The sequence below is a fragment of the Fukomys damarensis genome, unplaced genomic scaffold, assembly GCF_012274545.1.
Source record: "Fukomys damarensis isolate Sample0158 unplaced genomic scaffold, DMR_v1.0_HiC HiC_scaffold_24, whole genome shotgun sequence".
Classification (NCBI taxonomy): domain Eukaryota; kingdom Metazoa; phylum Chordata; class Mammalia; order Rodentia; family Bathyergidae; genus Fukomys; species Fukomys damarensis.
In genome coordinates this window covers 66870217-66896104 of record NW_022900936.1, presented here as the reverse complement: position 1 = coordinate 66896104, position 25888 = coordinate 66870217, and the positions used below count along the sequence as shown (strand labels likewise).

Here is a 25888-nt window from a genome sequence, read left to right as displayed (position 1 = left end):
TTGAACCTCTGCCTTTCTCCCTTTTCACTTTCTAGCTTCTTTCTTCTTCCTCTTTTGTCTCAGCCCACACTTGCCAAAGTATAAAACTGAATTATTAGCAGACTTCAGTGTTCTATTTTTAATAGTGTCATGTTCCATGTTCTTAAATTTTAAAGCCAAAGAAGATAACACTTTATATTCCTCCCTAAATTAAACTGTCTTTTACTTCTGAGTCTTTCCCTTGAATTTGTCGGTCAACGCCCTTTGATAGAGAAAAGCTTCCTGTTTCTTTTCCTAAGGAGTTAGACTGAAGAGAACATGGTTTCCAGGAAGAGGCAGGGCAGTCAGGGCAGGTGTCCACCTGAGGGACATCTGAGGGGACTTGGTCCTGTGCCTCCAAGGGAGGGGTCCTGGCTGCAGCAGCCCTGCAGGGAGCACATCAGATTCTCCACAGACAGAAGGAGCGTGACCAGAGTTAGGGCACTTTGGAGATGGGTCTGCATGGCTCAACTGTATCAGTTAACATTGGCAAACATTTGCCGATTCTTTGGCCAGAATGTGAATGGACTGAAATCCTCCTGGGCTCTTCCCCACCTTGCTTCTCTTGTCCCTGGTTTGCAGGGCCTCCAGCCCAGCTTCCTGACGCCTGCCCGTTCCTTAGGGCTTGGTTCCCCAATTGACAGGTGGTCTAGAAAGGATGAACTAGAGAGACAGAGTGACACCCCTCCCAGACAGTGTCAGTAGAAGCAGGCAGAGTGTACCCCAGCCCCACATCTGATGGATCTGACGAGGGAGTTGAGCCAAAGGCTGCCTGACTCTCCATGTCTGGTGCCCATTTGGATGGAAAGATAGATGTGCAGGGAGGCAGCAGACGCTTGGACAGGGTCGGCCTCTGGCTAATTCTCCACTTGTGTCTTTGGACAGTCGGGTCAGCCCTGAAGTTTCATGATACCCAGGCCCTGTCCTACTACCCAGGCCCTGTCCTACTGCCCTTCTGCTAAATATGGCTGTTGTAAAGGAGCAGAATGGAGATCAGAACCTTGGGCCCCTCTCCCTCCATTCTGGGCATCTGGGCTCTGCCCGGTCCTGAGGCTGTGTTGGGGCCCTGCACTGAGCTCCTGTTCCATCAAGCTGTGATGCCACTGCGTGCCAGTAACCACGGAAGGAGGCTGTGTGCACTGGCCAGGCTGCCTGGGGGACCCGAGGTGAGGCCCAGCTCCTGCCTCCACCTCAGAGTCCTCACCCCAGGAGGGGAGGAGAGGAACCTCATTGAGGGCTGCTGTAGCTCAGGTCTTTGGAATTAGGTCGTCCTGGGGAGGAAGAGGTGATCCCGGCTTTGAAGCTGCCAGGGTACACTCCTGTGACCGAACTTGTGAGAATGCCTTGCCAAGCAAATGTGTTCTCATCATCTGCTGTCTCCCTCGGTCCAGCCAGGGCTACTGGCTTGTGAGAGTGTAAGGTTTTTGGCAGACCCTCACTCCAGGGCTGTGCAGAGGCAAAGGCCTTAACCCCTCCCTGGCCAGGGGGATGGGAGCAGCTCCCTTCCTGGGCTCTTCCTCGGCCCTGCCTGCAGGCTGATGTGTCTGTGTCACTCTCCAGAAAGAAGAGAAGGCCATGATCGCCAAGATGAACCGCCAGAGAACCAACTCCATTGGGCACAACCCGCCCCACTGGGGGGCCGAGCGCCCCTTCTACAACCACCTAGGCGGCAACCAGGTGTCCAAGGAGATGAAGCGGATGGTGAGTGGTTGGCAGACGCTGTGATGCGACAGGTCCAAGGGACAGGATCTTCCTGGGCGCGAGAGATGGCCGAGCCCCGCAAGTTGCCTGAGAGAAGCTGGAGGGCCATGGAAAGAAGCAGAAGTGGGGTCAATCCCACTTGGGAGCAGGAGCAAGCGCACCTGATGCTGGCCTGCCATCTCGTGGCTTGCTGAATTTGGCCTGGTAACGGAGTGGCAATGCCTTTCCTCCTTCCCCCCAGCGCTGCTTACAGACACAGGCTGGGAGTGGGCTCTTCTGACCAGATGTGGGGCTCACCAGACCCTCTGGCTGCCTCTGGGCACCATCTGGTGAGGCTGGGGAGGGAGGTACCAGCTTACCAGATCCCTGTCCAGTATTTCCCAGGACACCAAAACACTTCTTTGGGTGCTGTTGCTCAGAAGCCATCCTGGGGCTTTCTAGCAAGTGCCAGGTGGTCCCCCTTTGCCTTCTGTGCCGAGAAACACCCCAGTTCCTGCCAACTCTAGGCTTCCGGGGGGAGTGTACAGGCCACCTATGGCTGTCACCTCCACCTCCAGGCACCTGGATGCCCCAGCCATCCCTGTGTACTCCAGGACAGGCGAATGCAGAACACACTGCTGGGCTCGTGCAACCCTGATGGAAACATGGATTCTGGTGGTGGGGGAAGAAAGGGATGACAGCAAGCCAGGCCGCGGCAGCACTGTGTCTCTTTTGAGAGCTTGACCAATGTCTTGGGCACCCTGCTCATCTCAAGGGCATGTGTTCCCAGAGGCAGTCACCTGCGCTGGGGAGGGCTGAGGAGGACAGTGCCGGGAACATGTGTGGCGACTTCGTGTGGTGGCTGTGGGTCCCACCAGGCTTAGGTGGGGCAAACGGGTGAGAAACAGACCCCATGGCAGTCCTGCAGATGACAGCCGGTGGCCTAGAGGAGGGGCAGGCTGGGCACCCAGGCACTCACGCTGCTGGCCAGTGAGCAGCAGCTGACACGGGATGATGGACAGGCTCCTCGGGACATCGGTATGAGGAGGGAGCAGATGGGAGAGGCCAGGACTTGCCCTGGGGCTTGGAACTTGGGCATCCACACACCTGGTCATTGCTGCCACGGCTTCAGCCACCACTTCCCCTCCCCAAGGTCCTCGGCTTCAAGGACAGCTGCTCCTCACTTTCATCCCAGTGCTTGAATAATCTGTGGACTCCAATCCCCACACCAGGGGTGGTCAGGAGGAGAGAGTGGAGCAAGGGAAAGAGGGAGGGTTTGGGGAGCTGGAGACATGCAGCGGGGAAGAGAGGGAGGAGAAGGGAGCAGCCAGCAAGCAGGCAAGGGCCCTGGAGGTCACAAGTCACGCACTCTGTTTAAAGTCCCCAGGAGGTTAATTGTTAGTGACATTGGGCACACACTGCATCTTAAGTCACCCTGGAATCTGAATGAAAGCATCGGGGCCGAGCACTGCTTTGTCAGGTGCATCATGGTCGTCGGATGGAGGACCTGGAAAGGGCCCAGCAGCGAGGGCTGTAACTGGGAAGGGAAGGCGCCTCTGCATGTGGGTCACTAATCCCAGAACGAAAACGGGGTCCTGACAGCTGCCGCAGTGGCCTGGGGCAGAAGGGACATGGTGACCCCTGATGGGCCACTCCAGTCTGGCTGGGGTCTAGGCTGAGGATGGAGGTAGCTGCATTAGTCAGCTTTCTGTGGCTGTGACAACACCTGAGGAGTAGAGGTTTGCTTGGCTCTGGTCTCAGAGGTGTCAGTCCTCGGGTGGTGGCCCCATGACGTCTAAGCCGGACGTAGGGTTGGAGAGGGAGAAGGAGCTGCGGCCCTGCGCATCCAGCCTTCGCTGCCTGCAGAGGTGGGGAGCTGCCCACTGCTCTGGGAGCCTGTGCTCAGCAGGGCTCTCTGTCAAACACTCCCCTCTCCCCTTCTCTTTCAGGGCTTTGAAGACCCCAAAGACAAGTGAGTACTGTGCCCTTTATTCCTGCCCCTGAAGACTGGGAGGAGAGCCCTGAATCTGCCTCACCACTTAGTGTTCCACACCCCACCAAACGCAGGCCACAGGCAGGCTGAGTGAGAGTGAAAGGAGCCCAGCAAGGCGACAGGTGGCCAGTGGCAGCCCCGGACTGGCCAGGGCACCGGGGACCCCAGCCGACCCAGCACTGCCCATCTCGTCTCTACCACATGCACCACACGCACACATATGCACACCCCCTCAGGAATGTGGGCCTTGCATGCAGGTCGGCATGGGCCCACCACGACCCTGCCCTCCTCCTTGTCCTTGCTGTCCTTGTCCCAGGGCTGGCAGAAATTTCACTCAAGGTCCCAGTTCCACCCAGGAAATTGGGTTTCCAAGTTAAGCACCTGAGGAACACAAAGTCTGCTTCCCCCAAAAGCCCAAGGGGGACCAGGTGTGGCGGTGGGAGCCCTGCCTTTCCATCTTGCCCTCCGGATCAAGCTGGCACGGCTGGACAGACACTGACCTGCAGGGGAAACCAAGAAACTGCCAGCAGTCTTTCACTGTATCCTTACAGTCTAATGAGTCACAATGCCAGCCTGAGATGTGGGCTGTTTTCTCCATGTGTGTGGTGGTTAAGAGCAGGGACTTGAGCTGGGCATGGTGGCACACACCGGTAATGCCAGCACTCTGGGGAGGCTGAGGCAAGATCTCAAGTTTAAGCCCAGCCTGGGTAGTCTTGTGACACTATCTCAAAGTAAAAAGAAATAGCTAGAGTGAGGGCCCTGGACGCAATCCGCAGGACCACAGGGGGGAAAAAAGAGATGCTGGCTGGGGGCTTCTGGTCTGATCTGCTCGGTCCCAGTCCCTACTTCCCCATCCTGGCCAGGGTTGATGGGTGGCTGCTAGGCCTCTTGTCCTGGGTGATCAGCACCCCTAAATGTGTGCCCCCCATTCCACAGGAATGCCCAGGAGAGTGTGAACCCTGAGGATGAAGTGGACGAGTTCCTGGGCCGGGCCATTGATGCCAGGAGCATCGACCGGCTGCGGTCCGAGCATGTCCGCAAGTTCCTCCTGACCTTCCGGGAGCCTGACTTAGAGAAGAAGGTATGCGAGGGTGGGGCACAGGCAACGGGGAGGCACCTCTGCTCTCCTCAGTGCCCCGGAGACGGAGGTCTTAGGGAGACTTCCTCGGTTAGCAGGGATAAACCTTGGTCTCGCTGCCCTTGGTTTCCTGTGTAGAAAACAGGGCCATTTAACACACCCACCTGGGGAGCAGAGTGAGGGTTAAATGAGCTCCCTTTGTGTAAGATGTGAAAAGGTGTCCACCATGCAGAGGGTGTCAGTAAAGTCTGATCGCTGTGGCTGTTGTTACTGCTATTACCCTTGCTGCTGGGGCACACGGCGCCTTGGTGTTAGAGTTGGGAGGGGCAGGTAAGATCTGTCGCTGCCCTCTTTCTGCAGTTCTAGTGAGTGGGGAGCGTAAGCTCTGTGACAGTGGGAGATTGGCACTGGGCCACCCAAGGAGTGGTGACAGAGCTGGCGCCAGCCCTGGTGGCGCCCTTGCACCGTGTCGCAGTTCTCCAGCGCTCGGTTCGGGTGGGCTCAGTGATGCCTGTGGGCATGGAGCAGGGCTCGGCCCAGTTAGCGGGGCAGATGGTTAAAGGGGAGTAAGAGGACCTGACCAAGTGCGCCTGCGCTGGAGGACCGCATGGGCCCCAACCCCCAGGAGAGGCGGCTTGGCGGTGTGGGAGGAGCTGGGGCTGGCAGTAAGCACATGGTGGCCCTCTCTGTGTCCACCTGCTCATCTCAAGAAGCAGAAATAACGCAACCCTGTGCCTGCTTCTGGAGTCGTGAAGATGCTGGGGTGGGTGTTGATGGTACAGTGGGGTCGTTATGAGTTGCCCTGACCACAGCATACTTTCTGGTTTGACGCCAGTCCAGGCCCCTCTCTGCTACCTGCCCCATGTGCCACCTTCCAGGGATCTGGACTGGTGTCTTGGGATCTGAAGCCTGCTCTGGTTCTCGGGCTTCGGTGCTGAGTGGGTTGCTCTGGGCGAGACTGACTTCGCTAGAGCAGGCCCTCGCTCCCCTTTCCCTCACCGTGGCTTCTCCATTCAGTACTCTAAGCAGGTGGACGACCGCTTTGGTGCCTATGTGGCTTGTGCCTCGCTCGTCTTCCTGTTCATCTGCTTTGTCCAGATCACCATCGTGCCCCAGTAAGTACCCCAGCCCTCTTGGGCTCTGTCCTCTGTGTGCAGGGCTGGGCGGTCATTTAGGGAAGGAGAAGAGGCAGGTGTCCTTGGCGGGACAAGCCAGGGGTCTGGCCTGTGGGGCCGGGCAGGGAGACGTCCCTCAACCCCGTGCAGCGCTTCATCTTCTCGAGGCTTGTGGTGCGCGCCTCACTGCCCGACTGAGTCACACCGTTTCTGTGCGGCCTTTGCCTCTCCGATCAATCCGTCTTCAAAGGACAAAGGTTTTCGCTGCTGTGGGCGTTTCAAAGAACGGATTTCAGATTCTGAAGGCTTTTCACAAAGAAGCATGGCTGAACTCTACCGAGGACTGGCCGTGTTGTGGCAGAGACCACTTCGGAGTGAGCAGTGGGCTTTTGGAAATGAAGTTTAGTAAATAGTCACACCTGGAAGAGAGCATAATTGACCTGTGTATGGACATGCACGTGTGTTTACGAATGCAGATATAGGTATGTGCAGATGTCTTTACTCTTCATTGTGAAATCATCCGGGTACGCAGCATATTCAGTATAGATACAGTAGTGGTTAATGTTTTGCAATATGTGTTTTATCTTTTTTATTATTTAGGGAAATTTTAAGGACATTCTGTCCCTAAAAACCTCAATGGACATCTCTCTTCTTCATTACAATGTGCACCCAATAAAATTTAGTCGGGGATTTAGCTCAGTGGTGCTGCTGCCTGCCTTGCAAGCACTAGGTCCTGAGTTCGATCTCCATACCAAAAAAAAAAAAAATTCATATCATTTTCCTGCTATCATTTAACACCCAGTCCATGTTCAAATGTCCAGAATTGTTGCCCAAAATGTCTTCTACTCTTGGCTTTCTCAGAGCAGGCTGTGTGTGGTTCTTGAAAGTCTTGCCTAACCCTAAATATGCTCAGACCCCAAATCTTCTATTTTTCATTTCAAAATAATTGTAGACATACTGAGAAGTTGCAGAAGTAGTAAGAGTTTCTGTGTATCTTTTACCCAGTTTCCAGGGTAAACTTCCCTAATGCAGCACAGTGATCAAAGCCTGTTTTGTTGAGAGAGCTACACTGTCTGGAACCCCACACTGCATTCAGTTGTTGTATCTCCTTTGTCTCCTCCAGTCTCTGATAGTTCTTCAGGCTTTTCGGGTCTTTTGATGGCTTCTGGCCAGTTAACCTGTAGAGTGTTTCAGTGTGGGTAAGTCTGATCTGATCAGACTGGGACTGTGCGCTTTAGTGCCAGGAGGCACGCGGTGCCAGCTGCCTTACCTCTTAATGCCCTTTATGTTTATGACACGTACTGTTGAAAAGATGCCCCTCGGATTCCTGTCTGCTTCAACTGTCATGACGCCCAGGTAATAAGCAGACTGGCTGCATCCTGGCTGCATGAGACTGTGCAGAGCTGGTGGATCCTAATTGACACATTTTTCTGAATTGAAAGGATGCCTCAGGGATCAACAAGCAACCTGGCTTTGTCCTGTTGTGGCAGACAGTCCCTTAACTTGGGATGTAATCCCGCCTCTGCCACTGTTTCTTTTCTGCAGCCTGGCTTGAGGCCCAGCCATCCCAGCTCCCTGCTGTGCCTGAGGTGGCTCCATGCCCCTTTGCCACCACCACTCCATGTGGCTGCCACAAGGATAGACGTTGTTCTCTAGCTGTTCCTCTCTAGGAAGCTTTAAAGGCCCCTTTGAAAGTCTTTTTCTCTGAAGAGGATTCTTTTCTCTTGTTCCATTTGTTGAAGGCAGCTAAGTACGTGCCTCTGGAATCGGGAACAAAGATGCCATCTGAGTCTTCCCAGGGTGTCCCCTCCTGCCCCAGGCTCTGTTGGCATAGAAGCCACCAACAATACCTGGCATCTCCAGGCTGTTCTCCTCCCTTGGTGGCCAGGTGGGGCGTGCTGCCCCTTGCCAGCCCCCACCCCAGGAGAGCAAGGGGAAGTTCCAGGAGGAAAGTCTGCTGCAGCTCCTTTGTCTGAGGGTTCTGCCTCCAAAGGCAGGGCAGGGAGACCAAACTTTTCTTACTGCACTGGCTGGGAGCAGGGAGCAAAAACTGAGCAGGACTTGCAGTAGGGCCTGGTGGGGGGAAGGGGACAGAGGTCAGGGACTCCTTCTGAAATGTACATATCACCCCTGTTTCTCAGAGTGGCGAGTAGGCTGCTCACATGCACTGCTACCCATTAAGGCCCTTTGTCAGATCCATTTTCGGTCCATGAGGTTATTATGGCTTGAGGGACAATGTGGAGGGAACAACCAGGTGATTTTAAAATGGGTTTTTTTGGGCTAAATGAAGCCCTCATGTGAACAGCTGAGAATAGGGCAAAATATTGGTAGGGGTCACCTGCTTCTCCTTTCAGCTCCCTGTGGGCTATGGTTCCTCTCAGCAAGGTGACAGGAGGGTAGGAAGGCCAGAAGCGGATTGGGACTGGGCAGGGCCCAGGGGACCCTTGAGGCCCCTCCCGGGGTGGGGGGGGGAGGGAGAAAGTCGAGCAGGGGGTTTGGGAATGGAGTGGCTTCAGGTTCACTCCCAGGGCTGTCCGTGGCCCTGTCCTAGTCAGCCGGGGGGACAGACCTAGGGACCTGCAGGGGACTGCGGCTTCCCCTCCCCTCTCTTCCCCCAGCTCCATGTTCATGCTGAGTTTCTACCTGACCTGTTTCCTGCTGCTGGCCTTGGTGGTGTTTGTGTCTGTGATCTACTCCTGTGTGAAGGTGAGTCCAGCTGCCCCCAGCCCAAAAAGCACACTTGGCATAGTACTGGGCCACAGCTCTTGGCTGGCATTGGCAACCTCATTTGACCCTGGGAATCTTTGCAAGAAGTTTCTGTTTCGTTGCTTTTGTACAAGCCCTCAGCGTCAGGTGGGATGATGGGAAGGCACCCAGCACAGAGCTTAGCACAGAGCAGCAGCTGGGAAGCGTTTGCTGAAGGAAGGAGTGTGGGAGAGACCTTTGCTTCCCAGGTGCCCTGGAATTTGTCCTGCAGGGGCTCCTGAGACCAGGAAAAGGGTGTGGGTGGTGTCATGCTGATGAGCAGTGCATCCCCAGATGGTTCAGAACTTCAAATGCGCCCCACAGTTGGCTCAGGTTGGCAGAACGTGTTCAGGGCCAGCAGTTTGGTTTCTGTTCTAGGTTTTCTTCCCACAGCACCTCTTGGGTGTGCTGTGTCCCCTGTCTGGGCTGTGTCCTTGGGTGGGACTTGACTGTAGGCCATTGTGGTCTACTGTAGAAATCACTCAGGTTCCCATTGGCCCTGCTTACTGAGGCCTTCTCTTGTTCCTTCACCAGGGGCTGAGGGTTCCTTAGCAGCGTCAGCCTGGCCCCAGAAAGCTCTCTGGCTCTGCAGGAGAAATGTGCTCTCCAGCTTCTGCAGAGCCTCCTCTCTCCTCCCAGCACTCATTCAGAGCTGGTCCTTGCTGCCTTCTTCCTGCCCAGCCTCTGATTAACCACGTTCTGGAAAGCAGAACCCAACCGGAAGTTGTTTGTAATACAAAGTCCTTTTCTGTGTAATTTCTCTTCCTCTTTCATGTTGTGGGTTAAATTTTTTTCACATTAAGATGTGAGTAGGGGGAGTCTGCCTTGGTCACGAATGCAGCAGGGATATTAATTAACACACCCTCTTTCTGGGTGCAGGCCTGGCCTGTCACTGAGCTCTGTCCCACACTCCTTGCCTGTCGATGGACTCTAGCTTGCTGTTTCACCTCGTCAGGTGCTGACATGAGGCTGACTGCTGCAGTTTTCAGTTTCCCTTTGGAAAGTGTTACCCTTTACCAGAACTCTGGAATTTTCCATCTTATTTCCACTGTTGCAGAGAAGCCACAGTGTTCTGATGAAGTACGAAGATTCCTCAGCTACTCCAATGTGGGCTCTGCTCTTCCAAAGCCAGATGGTTTTCAGGCAGTTTCTTTCTCTTGTTTCCTTTCTTCTCCCTTTGTGCCAACAGCTTGGGCTCACTTCCTTCAGCTGGGCTTACTTCCTTCAATATCTTAACCTTTTCACAGATGTGTGAGCACAGTGTGGACTTCCCTGTGCCAGGGAGCAGTTCCCCATCCTCTCTATGGGGCTTTCCCTTCTCCTTTTCAAGTGCCCTTTCCATCTTGGGCCCCCAGAACCCTTTCCTGACCTAGCTCCATGCAGTTTACATGCACACCTAGGTTTCTTGGGGAGGGTAATTCGTTGCCTAGGTCTTTGTCTTGTCCCCAAGTCTGGTCTCACTTCTTAGAGCATCAGCTACCTTCAGAGCCCTGTTGTCCCTAGGCTGCCTTGACAGCAGGTTGTCCTCTGAGTCCTTCCTTTTGCTGGTGCCATCTTAGAGGTGAGCAGAATCTGCACCAGCTCCTGCCTTCCCTTGGCATCTGTGCTCCCCAGGCCCTGCAACCACTTTTCTTGGAGAAAACCATGTTAAATCCTCTTCACCTCACGTGCAGTCCACAGATTCAGAGAATATCAGAACAGAAGCTGAGCCATCCACCTGAAGCTAGAATCCTTATTTTAACCCTGTGGAGGGCAAGCCAGCCTGTGCTTGGTCAGCTCCAGGGACAGTGAGCTTGCCTACATCTGCTCCCTCAGCCTCCCTGTCTGCCCATCATCCTGGGGAGTGACCAAGCCTGCCCCTTGCCTGTGGGCAGAAGCGAGTGGCCTTTCTTCACTGAACCAGACTTTTGCTCTGCCTGTAGCTTCTCAGCACTCCTGCACAGCACAGCCTCTTTGTAGGGGCTGCTGTGAGCAGCTAGACAGCCTGTGTGTTTAAATCCCTTCGTCCTCCAGGCTACCTCCTGATCGCTTTTGGTCTGTGCTACTGACTGTGCCACTAGGACTAGTGACCAGAGCCTACCCTGTTCTGTGCAGTCACCGGAAGTGCTTCCTCCCCTCTTCCCACATCTGAATATAGCCAGGTCCACTTTGTTGACTCTCCTGTCCACCTCTCTGCCAGGTTCCTGTGCAGTTTCTAGATGAAGGCCTCACTGCCCAGCCAGCATTCCTCGCCTCCTTTGCGCCTGCCTGGCATGGTACCTGCAATCTTGATTATCACACTTGCCTTTCCTAGGATACTCAGGGGCAAGTGGTATTTCTTAGGGAAAGAATATGCTGTTGCCGTGCAAGTCTTAACCAGCTTGGAACCCTTTGTCTGGGAGATGTCACAGGCTCCTCCTTATCTTTGGAGTTAGTTCTGAGTGCAGATCCCATATAAGCCACTTAGAGCTGTGTCCTGAGCCTCGAGTCTAGGGTGACTTACTAGAGCCACTGTGCGGATGAGGAAACTGGCACTCAGAGAGGCAAGGCAGCTTTCCCTAGGGCCTGAGGTAGGAAGGAATTTAGGCCCACGTGTCTGAGAATGTACCTTAGTAGTAGAGCACTTGCCTGGCATGTGTGGGAGCCTGGATTCAATCCCCAGCACCACACACACACACACACACACACACACACACACACACACACGCGCGCGCGCGCGCACGCGCGCACGCACATGCGCACACAAAAGGTTAAACTCAGGCGGTTCTAAACTTCAGAGCCCGTGACTTTTATCCTTCAGGACCCTGGCTTTGTTAATATGTCCAGTTGACTTCTGAAAGCCTAGGTGATAAGAATAGTGCTGCATAGTCCTTTTGCCTGCCTCATTTGGCTTCTGAGGTTTTTATATTTTTATTTTTTCCTCCTGAAATAGGAGCTACTGCTTTTGTTAACTCCTTGTCAAAGGAGTTTTCTTAAATGCTTTTGTCATCCAACTTCATCACCATCTTTCATCCTTGAAGTCCCCTGGTCCTGTCTCCCAGACAGGAGCCAGAGAGACCAACTTGTTGCCTGGAGACATACAGAGAAGCCAGGATCTGAACTGTCCCTTACCTCATCGTGGCTTATTAATTATGAACCCACTCCCATGTGTGAAGGTGAATGCATCTGAATTAACCATTCAGGAATGTACTACTTCAGAACTTTTTTTAAAAACTTGATTCTTTTTCTAAGCTCTGATTGTGAGCAGACATTAAGTGACTGCTGAACAGTGCGGTCTAGGGTCTGACTGCAGCTGTGGTGAGCCCTGTAAGGAGACTGCCCCAGGAGTGAGTTTTCAGATCCAGACTGGGGTCAGCAGGGTTGGGATTTGGGCACACAGATGAACTTCGTGACTACAGGAGTTGAGAGCTCTGTAAACCAGTTCCAGGGCAGGATGTCCAATCTCCTCTGGGACTCCTAATTCGGGGTTTAGAAGGCAAGGGGAAGCCTTTGAAAGATACTAAGGCAAGCCAAGGCACAAAAATGACCCAGCCCAGCATCAGGTGCTAGAGCACCATCTAACGTCCATTTCTTAGCCTGTATTCTTCTCCCGGCAACTAGGTGGCCCCGCATTCACCAGGAAGCCTGTGTAGGTCACTTTCCCAGCCTCCTTTGATTGAGAGACTAACCTTCACGTAGGGCAGCCATCACCTTGGTGGTTATAAACATGAAGGAAGTCCTTCAGTCGGTAGGTGGGGGGCTGAGAACTAAAACCGAAGTTAGAGCAACAGGGGGAGGAGGGGATGGCATGGTAAATTTAAACAGCCAAAGGTGGTAAACCATCTGCCATTCCACATTATTTCTGAGTGAGGTCCTCAGCTCCTGCCCAGACACTTTCTCCATCTAGGGAACACAAGATTCCCTGCATGGGAAACAAGGACTTGCATTTGTATTGGCGGCATAGCTTTTTAAAATGCAGATATTAGGGCCAGACACAGTGGAGGCCCTGAGTTTAGTCACCAGTGCCACGGAAGAAATAGAGAAATATTAATGAACTTTTTAATTGCATTCAGCAGCTTACAAAGCACCTTTAAATGAACCATTTCACTGAGTCTTCATAGCCACTCAAGGAGATAGATATTCCCTATTTACTAATAAGGAAACTGAAACTAAGAGAAGTTAATAATGTCCCAGGATCACACAACTAGTACGAGGCTGAACTTGTAATTTGCTAGCGTTTCATGTATTCACAAAATTGTATAACTATTGCCACCATCCAATTCCAGAGCATTGTCCCCCAGAAGAAACCTCCAGGTTCATTAGCGGCCCCTGACAACCACGAATCTGCTTTCTGCCTAAGACTCCCATGTTCTCGATGTCCCTCTAAGTGGAAGCCTACCGTGTGTGGGCTTTGGGGCTGGCTCTTTCTCTTTGCCAGGTAGCTTCAAGGTCTGTCCACACTGTGGCGTGCTGCATCGCTCCCTTCCTTTGGGACTCAGTGATTCCCCATCACGTGGCTGTGTCGTGTTTCGTTGATCCCTTTCTCAACTGATAGATATCTGAGTAGTCCTGCTTTCAGGTTATTAGGAATAACGCTGCTGTGAAATCGGGTATGCAGATACCCGTACAAGTCCCTGCTTTCGGTTATTTTGGATATATACTCAGAAGTAGACTTGCTGGATCTTGTCAACATCTATTTTATATAAAAACTCTGTTTCAGCCGGGGAGCTAGCTCAGTGGTTCCGGCACCTGCTTTGCAAGCACAGGGACCCAAGTTCCATTCCAGGTACCAATAAATAAATAAATAAATAGATAGATAGATAGATAGATAGATAGGACTCTTCCACAGGAGCCACTGTTTCACACTCCTAGCAGCAGTGCACAAGGGTTTCATCTTCTCCATATCATCATTACTTCTTCCTGTTCTTCATAGTCCTATTTATTGCACAAAAATTTTAAAATTTTGATGAAGTCCAATTTATTTTTCTCATTTTTGCCTGTGCTTCTGATGACAACTCTAAGAAATCATGGCCTACTCCAAGGTCATAGAGTTCTGCTTATATGTCTTCTTTTAAAGGCTTTGTAGTTTTAAAACTGGCATCTAGGTCTCTGATCTGAGACCCAACTCCACTCTTTTGCAAGTGGATATCCATTTGTCCTGGCCACATTTATTGAAAACTTCTTTGTTGATTGTCTTGGCAGCCTTATCAAAATCAAATGGTCTTCAGTGTAAGTGTTCATTTCTGGACTCAGGCTATTCAGTTTATTTCTATCTCTTAGGCGGGATTTTAGCCCGTTTAGGCTCTACAAATCTCATAGCTATCTTTCTTTCTGCCATAGAAGAGGGCTCAGTGAGAGTGCCTCCTTTATCACCCCAGAGGGAACTGCTACACTGGGGGCTAAGGTCTTCTTTTATAACCTTGTCTGGCTGCCAGGCCTCTGCCGGGGTTGCAGCCCTTCCTGTGGCCCATCCTTGCCTGTAGTCCCCTCTCTCCCTCTGCTGCATAGGAAGTGGCTGTGATAGAAAGGTAGGGAGGATTCTGAGGTGGGGAAGTTATATACTGCTTCTCTACACACACCGAAAAACCAAGGGTGAGCAGGACCTATCCTTGCTGTCAGAAACTGGGAAGGGTCTGAAATTTGATTTTATTCTACTGACAGTCTAAAGAGTTAGCTTGTTACATTTCATAGATGCTGGCAGAAGACCTGAGACTCCTGGATCAGAGACAAAAACTTAAAAGCCAGATACAGTAGTGCAGGCCTGTAATCTCTGTACCCTGGGTGGCTGAAGAAAGAGGATTATGAGTTTGAGCCCATCCTGAGCAGCTTAGTAAGTTAATGAGACCCTATCTCAAAATGAAAATAAATAATTCAAAAAGGACTGGAAGGTCACTCAATACTCGATCCCAAGTACCCCACACACTGAATAATGACAACATTTATTACTCAGGGCACTCAGCCAGCAGCATGGGCACCAACGTACTTGTATTGGTTCTCTTTGCCCTTGTATTAGTCACTTTCCTGTCACTGGAACAAAATACCTGACACCCACAACTTTATTTTGGCTCATGGTTTTAGGGGTTCAGTCTGTGGCCATCTGGCTCCAGGGCAGAAATGGCATGGCACGGTGAAAGCATGTGGAGGAGGAAAGCTGCTCAGCCCGTGGCGACCTGGAAGTAGAGAGAGAAGGGAGGAGGCAGGGACAAGTATATGCCCTTCCAGCAACCCCCTCTTCCGATGTGGCCCCGCTTCTGAACACAGAAAGCTTGAGGAAGGCCTGTCAGGTCGAAGCCATAATACCCTCCAAAGTCCCATGGGGACAGCATGATGGTCTTCGTGGATGCTGTGGGGTAGTAGTGTTGGCTTGTGGCCCAGGAACTTCTTGAGCTGACAGCAAACACCGTAGTGCACAGCTAGTCCCCTCCCCGCAGGAGTGAGCAGCCATGAGGCCAGGCTGCGGTCCCTTGACCTACTTTGTGGTCTCTGTGACCCAACTGCAGAAACTCAGCATCAGGGGAGGGTAGGCCTTGTGGTCTGTGACACTTAGCAAGATTATGCAGGGCGGCCTGGGGCCCATGACTGGAAGAGGCCTTTGCCGGTTTCACTGACCATGAAAGCGAAGGGTGCTCCTACAGATGAGAACCTTCAGAGCAGATATGGCCTGCTCCCAGGCACATAGGAAGAGGCAAGCCTAGAACACAGGCTTCCTGTCTCCTGCTCCCATGCCTTCTCCACCATCCTCTGGGACACTGGGAAGTGTGCAGCACACAGGACTCTGCACAAGGGCAGGGCAGGTGGGGTGGAGGGGCCCATGTGCCCTGCTTGATTCTCTGTCCCTCCTCTTTGTTAGCCTGCACTGCATGGGAGATGAGGAGGACCTAGGTACAAGGCCAGTTGTATAGATTGGGTGGTGGAAGTGGCCCTTAGGAAGTGGGTGTTAAATTACCCAAACCACAGCCGGTCTTCGAGAGGACACACGGGTGAAGAGCACGGAGCAGGGCTAGGCAAGGGAAACTGTAGCCCTAGAGCTTTGCACAGTGCCTGTATCCAGGCCTCACTTCCTCCTGCTGCTGCTCTGCTCCTTTACAAACATAGTCTCTCCCTCCAGACACTAGTCCTTCCCAGGTCCCCTCCTTCCAGGAAGCCTCTGATCCTCCCCAGGAACCTCCATGGCTCCCCAGCTGCCCAACTGCTCTCCCTGACAGTACGCCAGGCTCCGGACTCACGCAGTGTGTGAATGGACTCAGCCAGCCTCTTCCCTGTCCCTCACCCTGGGGGCACAGAGCACCCCTCCTGGCTGGCCGCAGTCAGGCTGCTATGGGCCTGGAGCCTTGTGGGCCTGGAAGGGTTTAGAGAGGCCCAATGGGTGATGCTGGGGACACTGTGTAGCCTCAGCAGATGCGGTCATCTCTCCCCCAGCTCTTCCCCAGCCCCCTGCAGACCCTCTCCAGGAAGATCGTGCGGTCCAAGATGAACAGCACTCTGGTCGGGGTGTTCACCATTACCTTGGTGTTCTTGTCATCTTTTGTCAACATGGTAGGTGACTCTGCTCCCAGTACCTCTGTGCCCCGCAGGTGGCGGGTAGAGGAGGATTCCCTGGAAACTGCTGTGTGTGCCTCACCTCAGGGTATCTGATCTGATGCGGGCTCCCAACTCTCCAGGCCAGAAAGCTCCAAAGAGGACTGGGGTGTCCCTGAGGCAGGCCTAACAGGCCTCCTGTCCCAGGAGGGCACACGGGACACAGCCCCTCCAGTCAGGGCACTGGCAAACCATGCTGGGTCTGCAGCCTCTGCCAGGCTCCTCCTTTGTCCCCGGTCCGTGTGGCTCTACCTGAAACGGGGACGGACGGGCACCTGATGCCCCAGCCTGGCCCCTGGGCTGACCCAGTCTTGCTGCCCTCTTGCCTGTCCCAGTTCACCTGCAATGCCAAGGACCTGGTGGGCTGCCTGGCGGAGGAGCACAATGTCAGTGCCAGCCAGGTCAACGCGTGCCATGTGGCAGAGTCGGCCTTCAACTACAGCCTGGGCGACGAGCAGGGCTTCTGTGGCAGCCTCTGGCCCAACTGCAATTTCCCCGAGGTATGTCCTGCCTTTCCCCACTCTTCCTGGCACCTTTGTCAGTGCCAACACCCACCACGCAGCCTCAGTGTCACAGCCCCTGACACTGACGTGGCTCTTGTTAAGACAGAGCTCAGCAGAGTCTCATGAGAGCCCTGTGACATGTGTACTGCTCCAACCATGCGTAGAGATGAAGAACCCGATGGACAGAGACTAAGTCACTTGCACAAGGTCCCAAAGCCAGTGAGCTGCAGAGCCAGAGCCCTCATTCAAGTCATCTGGCTCAAGTTCATGCTTCTACCCTGAGAGCAAAATGTTTAGGACCCTCTGTCTGCAACAGACCCGACCCTGCTCAGGAGAGCCCCCCACAAACCCCACCTGTTAGGGTCAGCAAGCCTGAAGGAGCAAAGGGAAGCCAGTCCCAGGCCATGACTACTGTAAACTTCTTGTTCAAAGTGTACAACACAGTTTTAGTGAGTTCACAGGTTTGCACAGACATCCTCTTCAGAGCACTTTCACCACCTCAAAAAAGACATTTTATACCCGCAGGCATCTGAGGAGAACCCTTACTGAGAGCGTGGTGTGCCTTCGCAGCTGGGAGCACCCTGCAGGGCAGGGCATCCAGCCTGCGACAGCTCCAAGTGGGGGCTGCTCCCATGCCCCAGCTCCCTGTAGGGGCTCATGTGAACCCCCAAAGCTGAAGGCCATGTTGTCCTGTTCTGGGGGTTGTTTCTGCCCTCTTCTAGGTGCCCCTGCACTGTCTCAGAACACACAGCCTCCCTCCCCTGCAGGAGGGAGCAGGACCGCCAGGGAAGCCTGGTGAGGAGCAGGGTGCTGGCTCTCCCTCTCTGTGGGTTGAGTACCTGGCCACCTAGGGAGCAGCCTCTGTTTCCACCTCTGCCCCTCTCACTTCTGGCTTCTGCTTCCTCAGAGCAGATCCTGTTTGATTGCATGTCAACCCCTCAGGGGATGGGCGCCCCATGGAAGCTGGACCTGAGGGAAGAGGGCAGTGGGGTTGTCCCCTTGCTACTTGGGTGAGGTGGTTGGGCCCAGCCTGAGCCTTCCCCACCTACCCAGTTCCCGCCCTCTGCCCTGGGCTCTGAGGGCTACAGAGCTCAGTCTTCCCCACCCCACATGGGCTGACTCAGGCCTTAGGTGACCCCAGCATTAAGCCTCGGCGCCCCCCTGCCCAGGCCTAGGGCCTGAAGTGGGGTCCTCTGCTCCTCCCCCAGGCTGGGCCCTTGGGGCTGAATCATCAGGGTGCCCCACCCCGCCCCTTCCTCTGCCCCAGGTCTTGGTGGTGACTTGAGGCCCAGGACACCCTCAAGTCTATCACTTGACTCCTGAAGATCTGGGGAGACCCAACCTGGGGCTACCCCCTACTTGCTCACCCAAGGCAGAGGCAGTGTAGAAGTAGTCTGGAAGCCTGGACTCAGAAACCAAGGCTCTAAATTTCAAAGAAAGAATAGAATAAGAGGTGGTGACATGTCTAGGAGTAACTCCAGGGGACCATGGCAGGTCCCATTTCCAGGGCTTAGCTGATTCAGCCTCTCACTTGTCTAAGAAGGAAACAGGAAGCTTCCCAAGGTAGACAGTACAAGGCTTCAGTCCTGCCCAAAGCCTTTCAGGGCCAATGTCATTTTTTAAAGTTATTTATTTTTCTTAGTGTGTATTTGCCACATAATGATCCCATTCATTATAGGGAATTTGTACCTGTACATATCTTAATACTTCTTTTTTCCCCATTCCCCTCCCCTTTTACAAAAAGCTTTGTTTCCATTTTTCCCTCCATTCTTTCTTTTCCCTTCCTTCCCTTCTCTATCCTCCTCCCTTGTTCCTCCTCCAATTTGCCAATGTAGTTTAGACTGCAGAGTTTTCAGATTTTAAAAGGTAGCCTTGCACCTCCAGGAGAGGCTGGGGCCGAAGCTCATTGCAAAACACTAACATTTCTGTAGCTACGCTGTGGACAGTCAGATAAAGACTAGATAAAGACAGCTGTTAGCGTCACATCAGCTAGGACAGGTCTGTCACCAAAGCAGGTCAGTTCAGGTGCCGCTGCCTGAACTGTGAGAGCACTCAAGTTTTTAGAGCTGTGGGTTTCAGAATTGCAAATCAGGTTATGAGGGTGTTAAGCACATTGCCAGAGATTCCATCTCATGTGATGAGCACAAGAGCCCAAGGGAAGGGACTGGTGGGGCCAAGGAAATGGTCCAAGGCATGTGGCCAGTGCAGGGGGAGCAGGGATGAACTCCGCCAGCCCGAGTTGTAGGCCCACTTCAGACTGGAACCAGTCCCCGGGTTCCTAACCGGGCTCTTGGCCGCTTCATGCCTGATAACAGTGTCCCTCAGCAGAAACCTACTGAGCCACCTTCACCGAGGTCCCTCAGGCTGGGGAGAGGCGGGTTGGGTGGGGCTGACGCCTGCCCTCTCCCTGCAGTACTTCACCTACAGCGTGCTGCTCAGCCTTCTGGCCTGCTCCGTGTTCCTGCAGATCAGCTGCATCGGGAAGCTGGTGCTCATGCTGGCCATCGAGCTCATCTACGTGCTGGTCATTGAGGTGCCGGGTGTCACTCTCTTTGACAACGCTGACCTGCTGGTCACCTCCAACGCCATGTAGGTGGCACCTTCTTCACACCCCAGCTGGGTCGAGGGCATCGCAGGAGGCAGGAGGAGCAGGAGACTGGGTTCTGGCCTGTGGGGAGGATGTCAAACTCCTCCCCAGCCCTGGCAACCAGGCAAAATGCCCCAGGCTCTTGCTGTGTGGCCCTGCTCTCTCCCCCATCCTGGGGCAACTTTTCGGCTTCTGGTTTGCTCCTCACTCACCGCTGACCTTAGGCCTGTGAGTCATTTCCCCCTTGTCAGGCACAGCCTCTGCTGGGCTGTTTTCCTTTAATGCCAGCTGCCTGTGGCGGTGAAGCCCAGAGCGCTTGTGTTTCACCGGAGCCAGCAGCAAGGTCTGTGGGAGCAGAGGGACACCTTTGTTGCTTCAGGGCGGTGTCCTATCTGGACCCAGGCACTGGCCCTTGTCCTTGTGGCCACCGGCAGGCTCGCCATATGTGGTTGGGTAGTCTGTGCCCCCTCAGAGCTCCTGGTTGTGATGGCAGAGGTCGCGTCCTATCCCCTGGAGGTGGGGAGTGTGAGTGCTGTGCCCCAGGTTGTCGGCCCCACAGTCAGTCCTGCTTGCCGATAGATGTCAGAGTTTAGTGGTCAGTTCCTGCCTCACTTCAGGCATTTGGTTAGTCTCCTGAACCTCAATATTTTTTCCTAAAAACTGGGAATAATACCCATAGTAGCAAATGTATATAAGGTGCCTGCTCTGAGGAACTTTTTCCTCCACCGCCTCTCCTACACACGCACACAAACACACACGTGCATACACACGCGTGTGTGCTCGCACATGACAGAAGTGCAAAACGAGCACACGTGTTTGCACCCCCCCATTTGCTCAGAACGCACGTGGTCAGCACCCCTTATCCAGGCCCGTGGTGCAGGCCCTGAGATGGACAGGAACGGATGAGCCAGGAGACTGCTCCTTGTGAGGGGAGTGGGCTGCGGCGGAGAATCTAAATTGGACTCAAGCAGGAACTTCCAGTGGCTGCGTGGGGCTGTGGGCAGATGACAGGAAGACACTGTGACACCAAGAAGGGTCCCTGGGCTGGTGGGAACAGTGGGGGCTGCAGAGCTGGATGGAGGAGGAGGAGCAGGGAGAGGAGGTCTGGACCCTTGTTACCCACAGATCTAGGATCTTGGCCTCTTCCTCTTTCCTGCTCCTCTCTCAGCCCAGCCTCTCTTCTTCTGGAGAATAGAGGCCATTTCTGTGTCAGTAGATAAAGCCACAAGGAAATCTCAGATTTTCAGGTAGCTGGATTAAAAAGGGCTGGGATTTAGCTCAGTGGTGCCGCCACCTGCCTTGCCAGTACAAGGTCCTGAGTTCGATTCCTGGTACCCTCCCCAAAAAGGCAATAGTGCAATTAATTTTAATAGCACTGTTGTTGTAGCCAGTATATCTAAAATATGATTATTTTTAACATGTGAACAATTACTTTGTTTTTTTTGTTGTTTTGAGACAGGGTCTCACTACGTAGTTGAGACTGACCTGGAACTCACTATGTAGTCCAGGCTGGTCTCGAGCTCACAGCGATCCTCCTGCCTCAGCCTCCTGAGTGCTGGGATTACAGGTGTGTGCCACCATGCCCAGCTACAATTATTTTGTTATATTATTTACAATAATAATTTAAAACAATAATTTGAAATTATTAACAAAATACGTTCTCTTTTTTCCACACTACTCATAACTTGGTATATGTTTATATCATGTTTTCTCTCCGATTTCTTTGGGGGGTGCCGGGGATGGGAACCCTAGGTCTCAAGCCGGTTAGGCATATGCTCTGCTGCAGAGTGATACCCCCAGCCCACTCGCCACATTCAGGGCTCAGTAGCTACATGTGGCCGGCAGCTGCCACTCGGGACAGTGCAGGTGTAGGGCTCCCCTCTGCTCCCTCTGGACAGTAGCACAGGGCTGACTGGGTGACAGATGGACAGGTGTCTGTCCAGGTGGGGACAGGTGCAGGCAGGGTCCCAGGCAAAGCACTGGGTGCTTTGTAGTCACAGTGGCCTGATGCTGGTTGGGCTGGGCTTCCCACCGGCTTCCCTAATGAAATTCCCTGGGGTGCCAAGGGGTGCTGGGGCAGCTGGGGGCAAAGGATCAGCAGTAATGAGGACAACAAGGTGGCACTTGGGGATGGACTGGGACAGGGGTGGGCTGGGCAGCTGCTTTCCACAGGAGAGCCTCCTGAGCAGTGTCCCCAACTTCTGTCCACAGAGACTTCAGCAACAATGGGACCTCCCAGTGGTGAGTGATGCTGCTGCTTGGGTAGAGCCCCTTCCTGCCCTTGGCCTGGCGGGCAGAAGAATTCGCTGTCCCCAGTGAGCAGGGCCTGTGGCAGGGTGTGTGAGGAGGAGCCGGAGGACTTCCGGTCCTGGACATGGCCCTGCTGGTGTGGATATCCTTCATCCCAAGGTGACCTGGAGGCTCTGAGTAGGTCAGCAGGCTAAGGTCTTTCCTCAGGATTCACCCTAAAGCCCTAGCTTCAATTTCTTCCCAAGGAGCCCATGGGAAGTCCCTGACAGAAGGAGCTGGTGCCTGCTGTCCCTCCACCTTGAAATATGGTGCCCTTATCCCATTTATGGATGAGGAAACTTAAGAACAGAAAGGAGCCAGGCATGGTGGTGCCTGCCTGTAATCCTAGCACTCTGGAAGGCTGAGGCAGGAGGATCAAAAGTCTTGCCTTGGCAACTTAGTGATCAGTGAGACTGTCCCAAAATAAAAAGAGCTGGATACAGCTCAATGGGCAGGCTCTGAGTTCAATTCCCAGTTCTGGCAAAAACAAAAAAAGGAAAAGAAAAACCCCAGAGAGGTCAAGAGACTTGCCCAATGCTACTCCGAGGCAGGGTCAGTGTGGGCTGCCCGGTTCCTGTGCTCCTATTCCTAGGCCCGCCTGCTATGAAGACCTGGGATATACAAGGGCCAAGTGATGGGTGTGGGGCACAGGGAGAGTAGCACCAGCTGCTGGGCTGCTGGAAGGCCTCCTGGAATACGCAGGCTTCAGACTACATTTCAGGAGGATGGGTTGCAGCGGTGGGAGAAGCAAAAGATGAGGTCCTCAGAGACTGCTTCAGGAACCACGGCGGCCTCAGGCCTGTCTACCTTACACTTGCAGCCCTGAGCATGCGACCAAGGTGGCGCTGAAGGTGGTGACACCCATCATCATCTCGGTCTTTGTGCTGGCCCTGTACCTGCATGCCCAGCAGGTGGAATCCACTGCCCGCCTCGACTTCCTCTGGAAACTGCAGGTGGGTGCATAGTGTGGGCTGGCCTGGGCCTCAGGCGTTGCATCCTGCTTTCCAATTCCTGGGTTCCAGTGAGCTGCTGCTCTCTGCTTTCTGGGTCCAAGAGGCAACACCCTGGCGCTTACAGAGTGCCCGGCCAGTGCCCAGGAGGTGTACTCTGCCCTCCGCAAATCTGTCTGAGCTCTACCCAAGAGTGCCGTGGGCCGGGACCCCTAGAAGCTGCTTTGTGTGGAGATGGCAGAGTGTCCAAGTGCTGGAGGAGAGTGGCAGGAGGTGAGGGGAGTCGGGGTCCGTGTGGGCAGCTGCCATCCGGGGTTTCTATGCAGGCCGGGTGTGATGACTCCACCAGGAAGGACCAAGGATGAGTCCATAGTCTCAGCAGGAAGCCTGGTGGGCAGCAAGGATGGGGTGGGCCTTGTCACCTGCTGGGCCACCTCAGGGGGGCCAGGAGACAGCAGAGTGCTGCCTGCTGTGTGGGCTGCCTCAGACCTTTGACTCTAGCTCACTGGGCAAGGCTTGAGCATTGCCTGGCCTTCCCTCTCCTGGCCTGGCCTTAGCTCCAGACCAGCTTTCTTGGACTTCCTCCACCCCAAGGAATGAAAATCCATGGGGCCGGGGCAGGCCACGTGAAGATGGATGCCTGGCCCTTCTCTGGGGTCTGTTAGGTGGGGACAAACAAGCTGCCACAAGGGCTGGTCCTCCCGAGCAAGGTAGTGAGGGCCCCATGACCCCAAGAGAGTGGGTGGTGCCTGTCTGTCTTCCTGGAGAGCAAGTGCCTCCCAGCGTTTAGCCTGCATTGACCCTGCCAGACTGAAACAGCCACAGCTCTGGGTCTCTCTGCAGCAAGAAGGGCTGTGTTGGTGACAGGAATGAGATTTTCTCTTGTCCCCATGGTCTGACACCCCACACTAGGTCCAGACCATTCCTGACCCTATGGCAAACGTGGTCACTCAGTCTCTCAGATGCCTCGTTCTCTACCCAGCCTGCACTGAGGGGCATTTGTGTTCTTGGCCTAGCCCCAGGCACAGCTGATTCTTTTTCCCTGACCTCCTTCCCCAGTTACCTAGCTCACCTCCCCAATTTTCATCTTTTTACTTTTGGTAAGTTTTAAAAATGTATTTTTAAAGTTACAAGAACAGCATACAGTCCCTTCTCCACTTTTCAGCTTTGCTTCCCCTGCTACCTATATTCTGTGATGCCCGACCCCCGAACACTCCGGTGTCCACCTTCCAAAAACGAGCACGTCCCATCCCCTGCAGCCGAATGCAGTAGCCAGGTTCTGACCCAGGAGCCTCTCCAGGAGTGCTCTGCATTTACTTGCCTTTTCTCCGCAGTCTTTCCTCATGTCCTTCAGAACCCACCCAGACGCAGGCCCCATGTCCCGGGGCAAGGCCTGGGAGATGGTGTCACACCGGGCAACTCCACCACACTGACCCCTCTCACTCCTGGTGGAGCCAGCCTTGACTACCTGCTCAAGTTGCTCCTTTTCTCCCTTTTTGGTTCTGACCTCCAGCCTTGGCATCCTGGCTGGCTCCAGCCTGTCTCTGCCCCACAGGACAGCCAGCTCATGATGCTCCTCCTGCTGTGCTTGGCAGGGGGCCAGCTCTCTCCCAACCCCAGTGATTTGCTTGTCCATTCACTTGTCTGCATCAGCTTAGACTGAATCCCGTGGGTCATAACCGGCGACTCTTGCCACTCATTTTAGTGCTGATTGCCCCGGGTTTGGCTCTTGTGCCTTTCTCTGAGCCGGCTTCAGTGTCTTTGGACACGGCTCCATCATTGAGTGCTTGTCTTTCTAGTACAAGATGTCTCATGCTTATCTGATGCTTTCTGGCTCCAGCCCAGGAACCAGGGATTTCTTCATAGAGCCCCCTTGACAGCATGAGCTCCATAGGAGCATGATCTTCTGCCCCGGGTTCCCCCTCTGAGATGGGCCCTAGTCCTGTAGCCTTGGGAAGCTGTGCCACTTGCTTTCCCATGGACAGTCACTGTGCACAGTGGGGACCTGAGTTCTGAGAAACCAGCTGGTCCTGCTGGGGGGTCTGGTTGCAGCTGAATAGCAGGAAAGGCCAAGCAGGCCAGAAAGATGCCTGCTTCACCCTCACAGCCACTCCCAGCTAGAGAGTGTCGTTGGTACCTGGTATGGCACTTGTGCCTCCTGGCCCCACTGGCTCTGGAGCAAGTCTGCCTCACGGGAACCAGAGGTGGGCAGGCTCTGGGCCATGTTCCCTTGTGGGGTCAGTCAGTTAAAGCAGCCCTGCTTTTTCTGATTGTTTCCTGATATTAAGAGGAAATCAAAAGGTGAGGAAAGGTGGGCCCCTTGGGTAGCCTGAAGGTGGTGTGGGTTTGGGTCATGTGTTTCCCTTACAGTTCAGTAATCATGGACTGATGCCTCCAGCCTCCCCTCAAGACCTTTGTCTACCCCACTTCCCTCTTCTGGGATCAGACCCTCCTCAAGTGCATCACTTTCCAAGAGGCAGCAGGAAGCATTGGATGCCTAGCAATGTCTTCTTTTCTGATAGCTGAAGTAATGCTCTATAGAGAACGCTTGGAAGCAGAGAGAGGAGCAGGGCCAGCTGGGCACTTGTTGGGCACATACTCCCTTCCTTTTCCGAGTAGGGCCATTGCTCGGCCCTGCTCTAACCAGGTCCTGTATTCCTAGGCCACAGAGGAGAAGGAGGAGATGGAAGAGCTGCAGGCCTACAACCGGCGGCTGCTGCATAACATCTTGCCTAAGGATGTGGCTGCCCACTTCCTGGCTCGTGAGCGGCGCAACGATGAGCTGTACTACCAGTCTTGCGAGTGTGTGGCTGTCATGTTTGCCTCCATTGCCAACTTCTCTGAGTTCTATGTGGAGCTGGAGGCCAACAACGAGGGTGTTGAGTGCCTGCGGCTGCTTAATGAGATCATCGCCGACTTTGATGAGGTGCTTCTGGGGGTCCCCTGGGTCCCACTGCCCTCTCCCTCCACTGGGTGTGAGAATCAGTGACAGGAGCCCTGATGGCCAGAGTCTAGCTGTGTCCCAGGCACCTTGTACACATTAGATGAGTAAACTGAGGCCCACAGCCTTGAGTGTCTCATGTAAGGTCACTGGCTGTAAGAGCCACAGTTGGGGTTTCAGTTTTCGAACTCAACTGTCAGGACCCAGCACCCAGGAGGGCCCAGTGTCTGTGCCAGGCTTTAGGAGAGTCAGAGGAAGGCCATGTTCCCTGGGACCCTGGGCACAGAGGACCCGGTTGTCACACCCTGTGCCCCAGGGTGTACAGGCAGTAGGCAGGAACCCTGTGAAGGGATTAAGAGGCACAGTCCCAGCAGCCCTGGGCAGGGACTGGACACAGGACGGTTCTAGGGATGCTTCTTGCAGGGGTGCCAGATAGGGGGAGTGTCTTGCCTA

The 25888-nt window shown here is 54.0% G+C and overlaps 1 protein-coding gene across 1 annotated transcript in view; it reads left to right on the top strand.

The window, feature by feature from the left end:
- LOC104857952 (adenylate cyclase type 5) overlaps positions 1–25888 on the top strand; it is a 132798-nt gene that overhangs the window by 100291 nt on the left and 6619 nt on the right. The window contains exons 8-18 of the mRNA XM_010618013.3: positions 1579–1719; positions 3648–3670; positions 4628–4772; positions 5787–5884; positions 8503–8590; positions 16007–16123; positions 16501–16665; positions 19082–19257; positions 21467–21496; positions 22365–22497; positions 25157–25420. Of these exons, the coding sequence (XP_010616315.1) occupies positions 1579–1719; positions 3648–3670; positions 4628–4772; positions 5787–5884; positions 8503–8590; positions 16007–16123; positions 16501–16665; positions 19082–19257; positions 21467–21496; positions 22365–22497; positions 25157–25420 (1380 nt within the window). The remainder of the gene's footprint in view (positions 1–1578; positions 1720–3647; positions 3671–4627; positions 4773–5786; positions 5885–8502; positions 8591–16006; positions 16124–16500; positions 16666–19081; positions 19258–21466; positions 21497–22364; positions 22498–25156; positions 25421–25888) is intronic.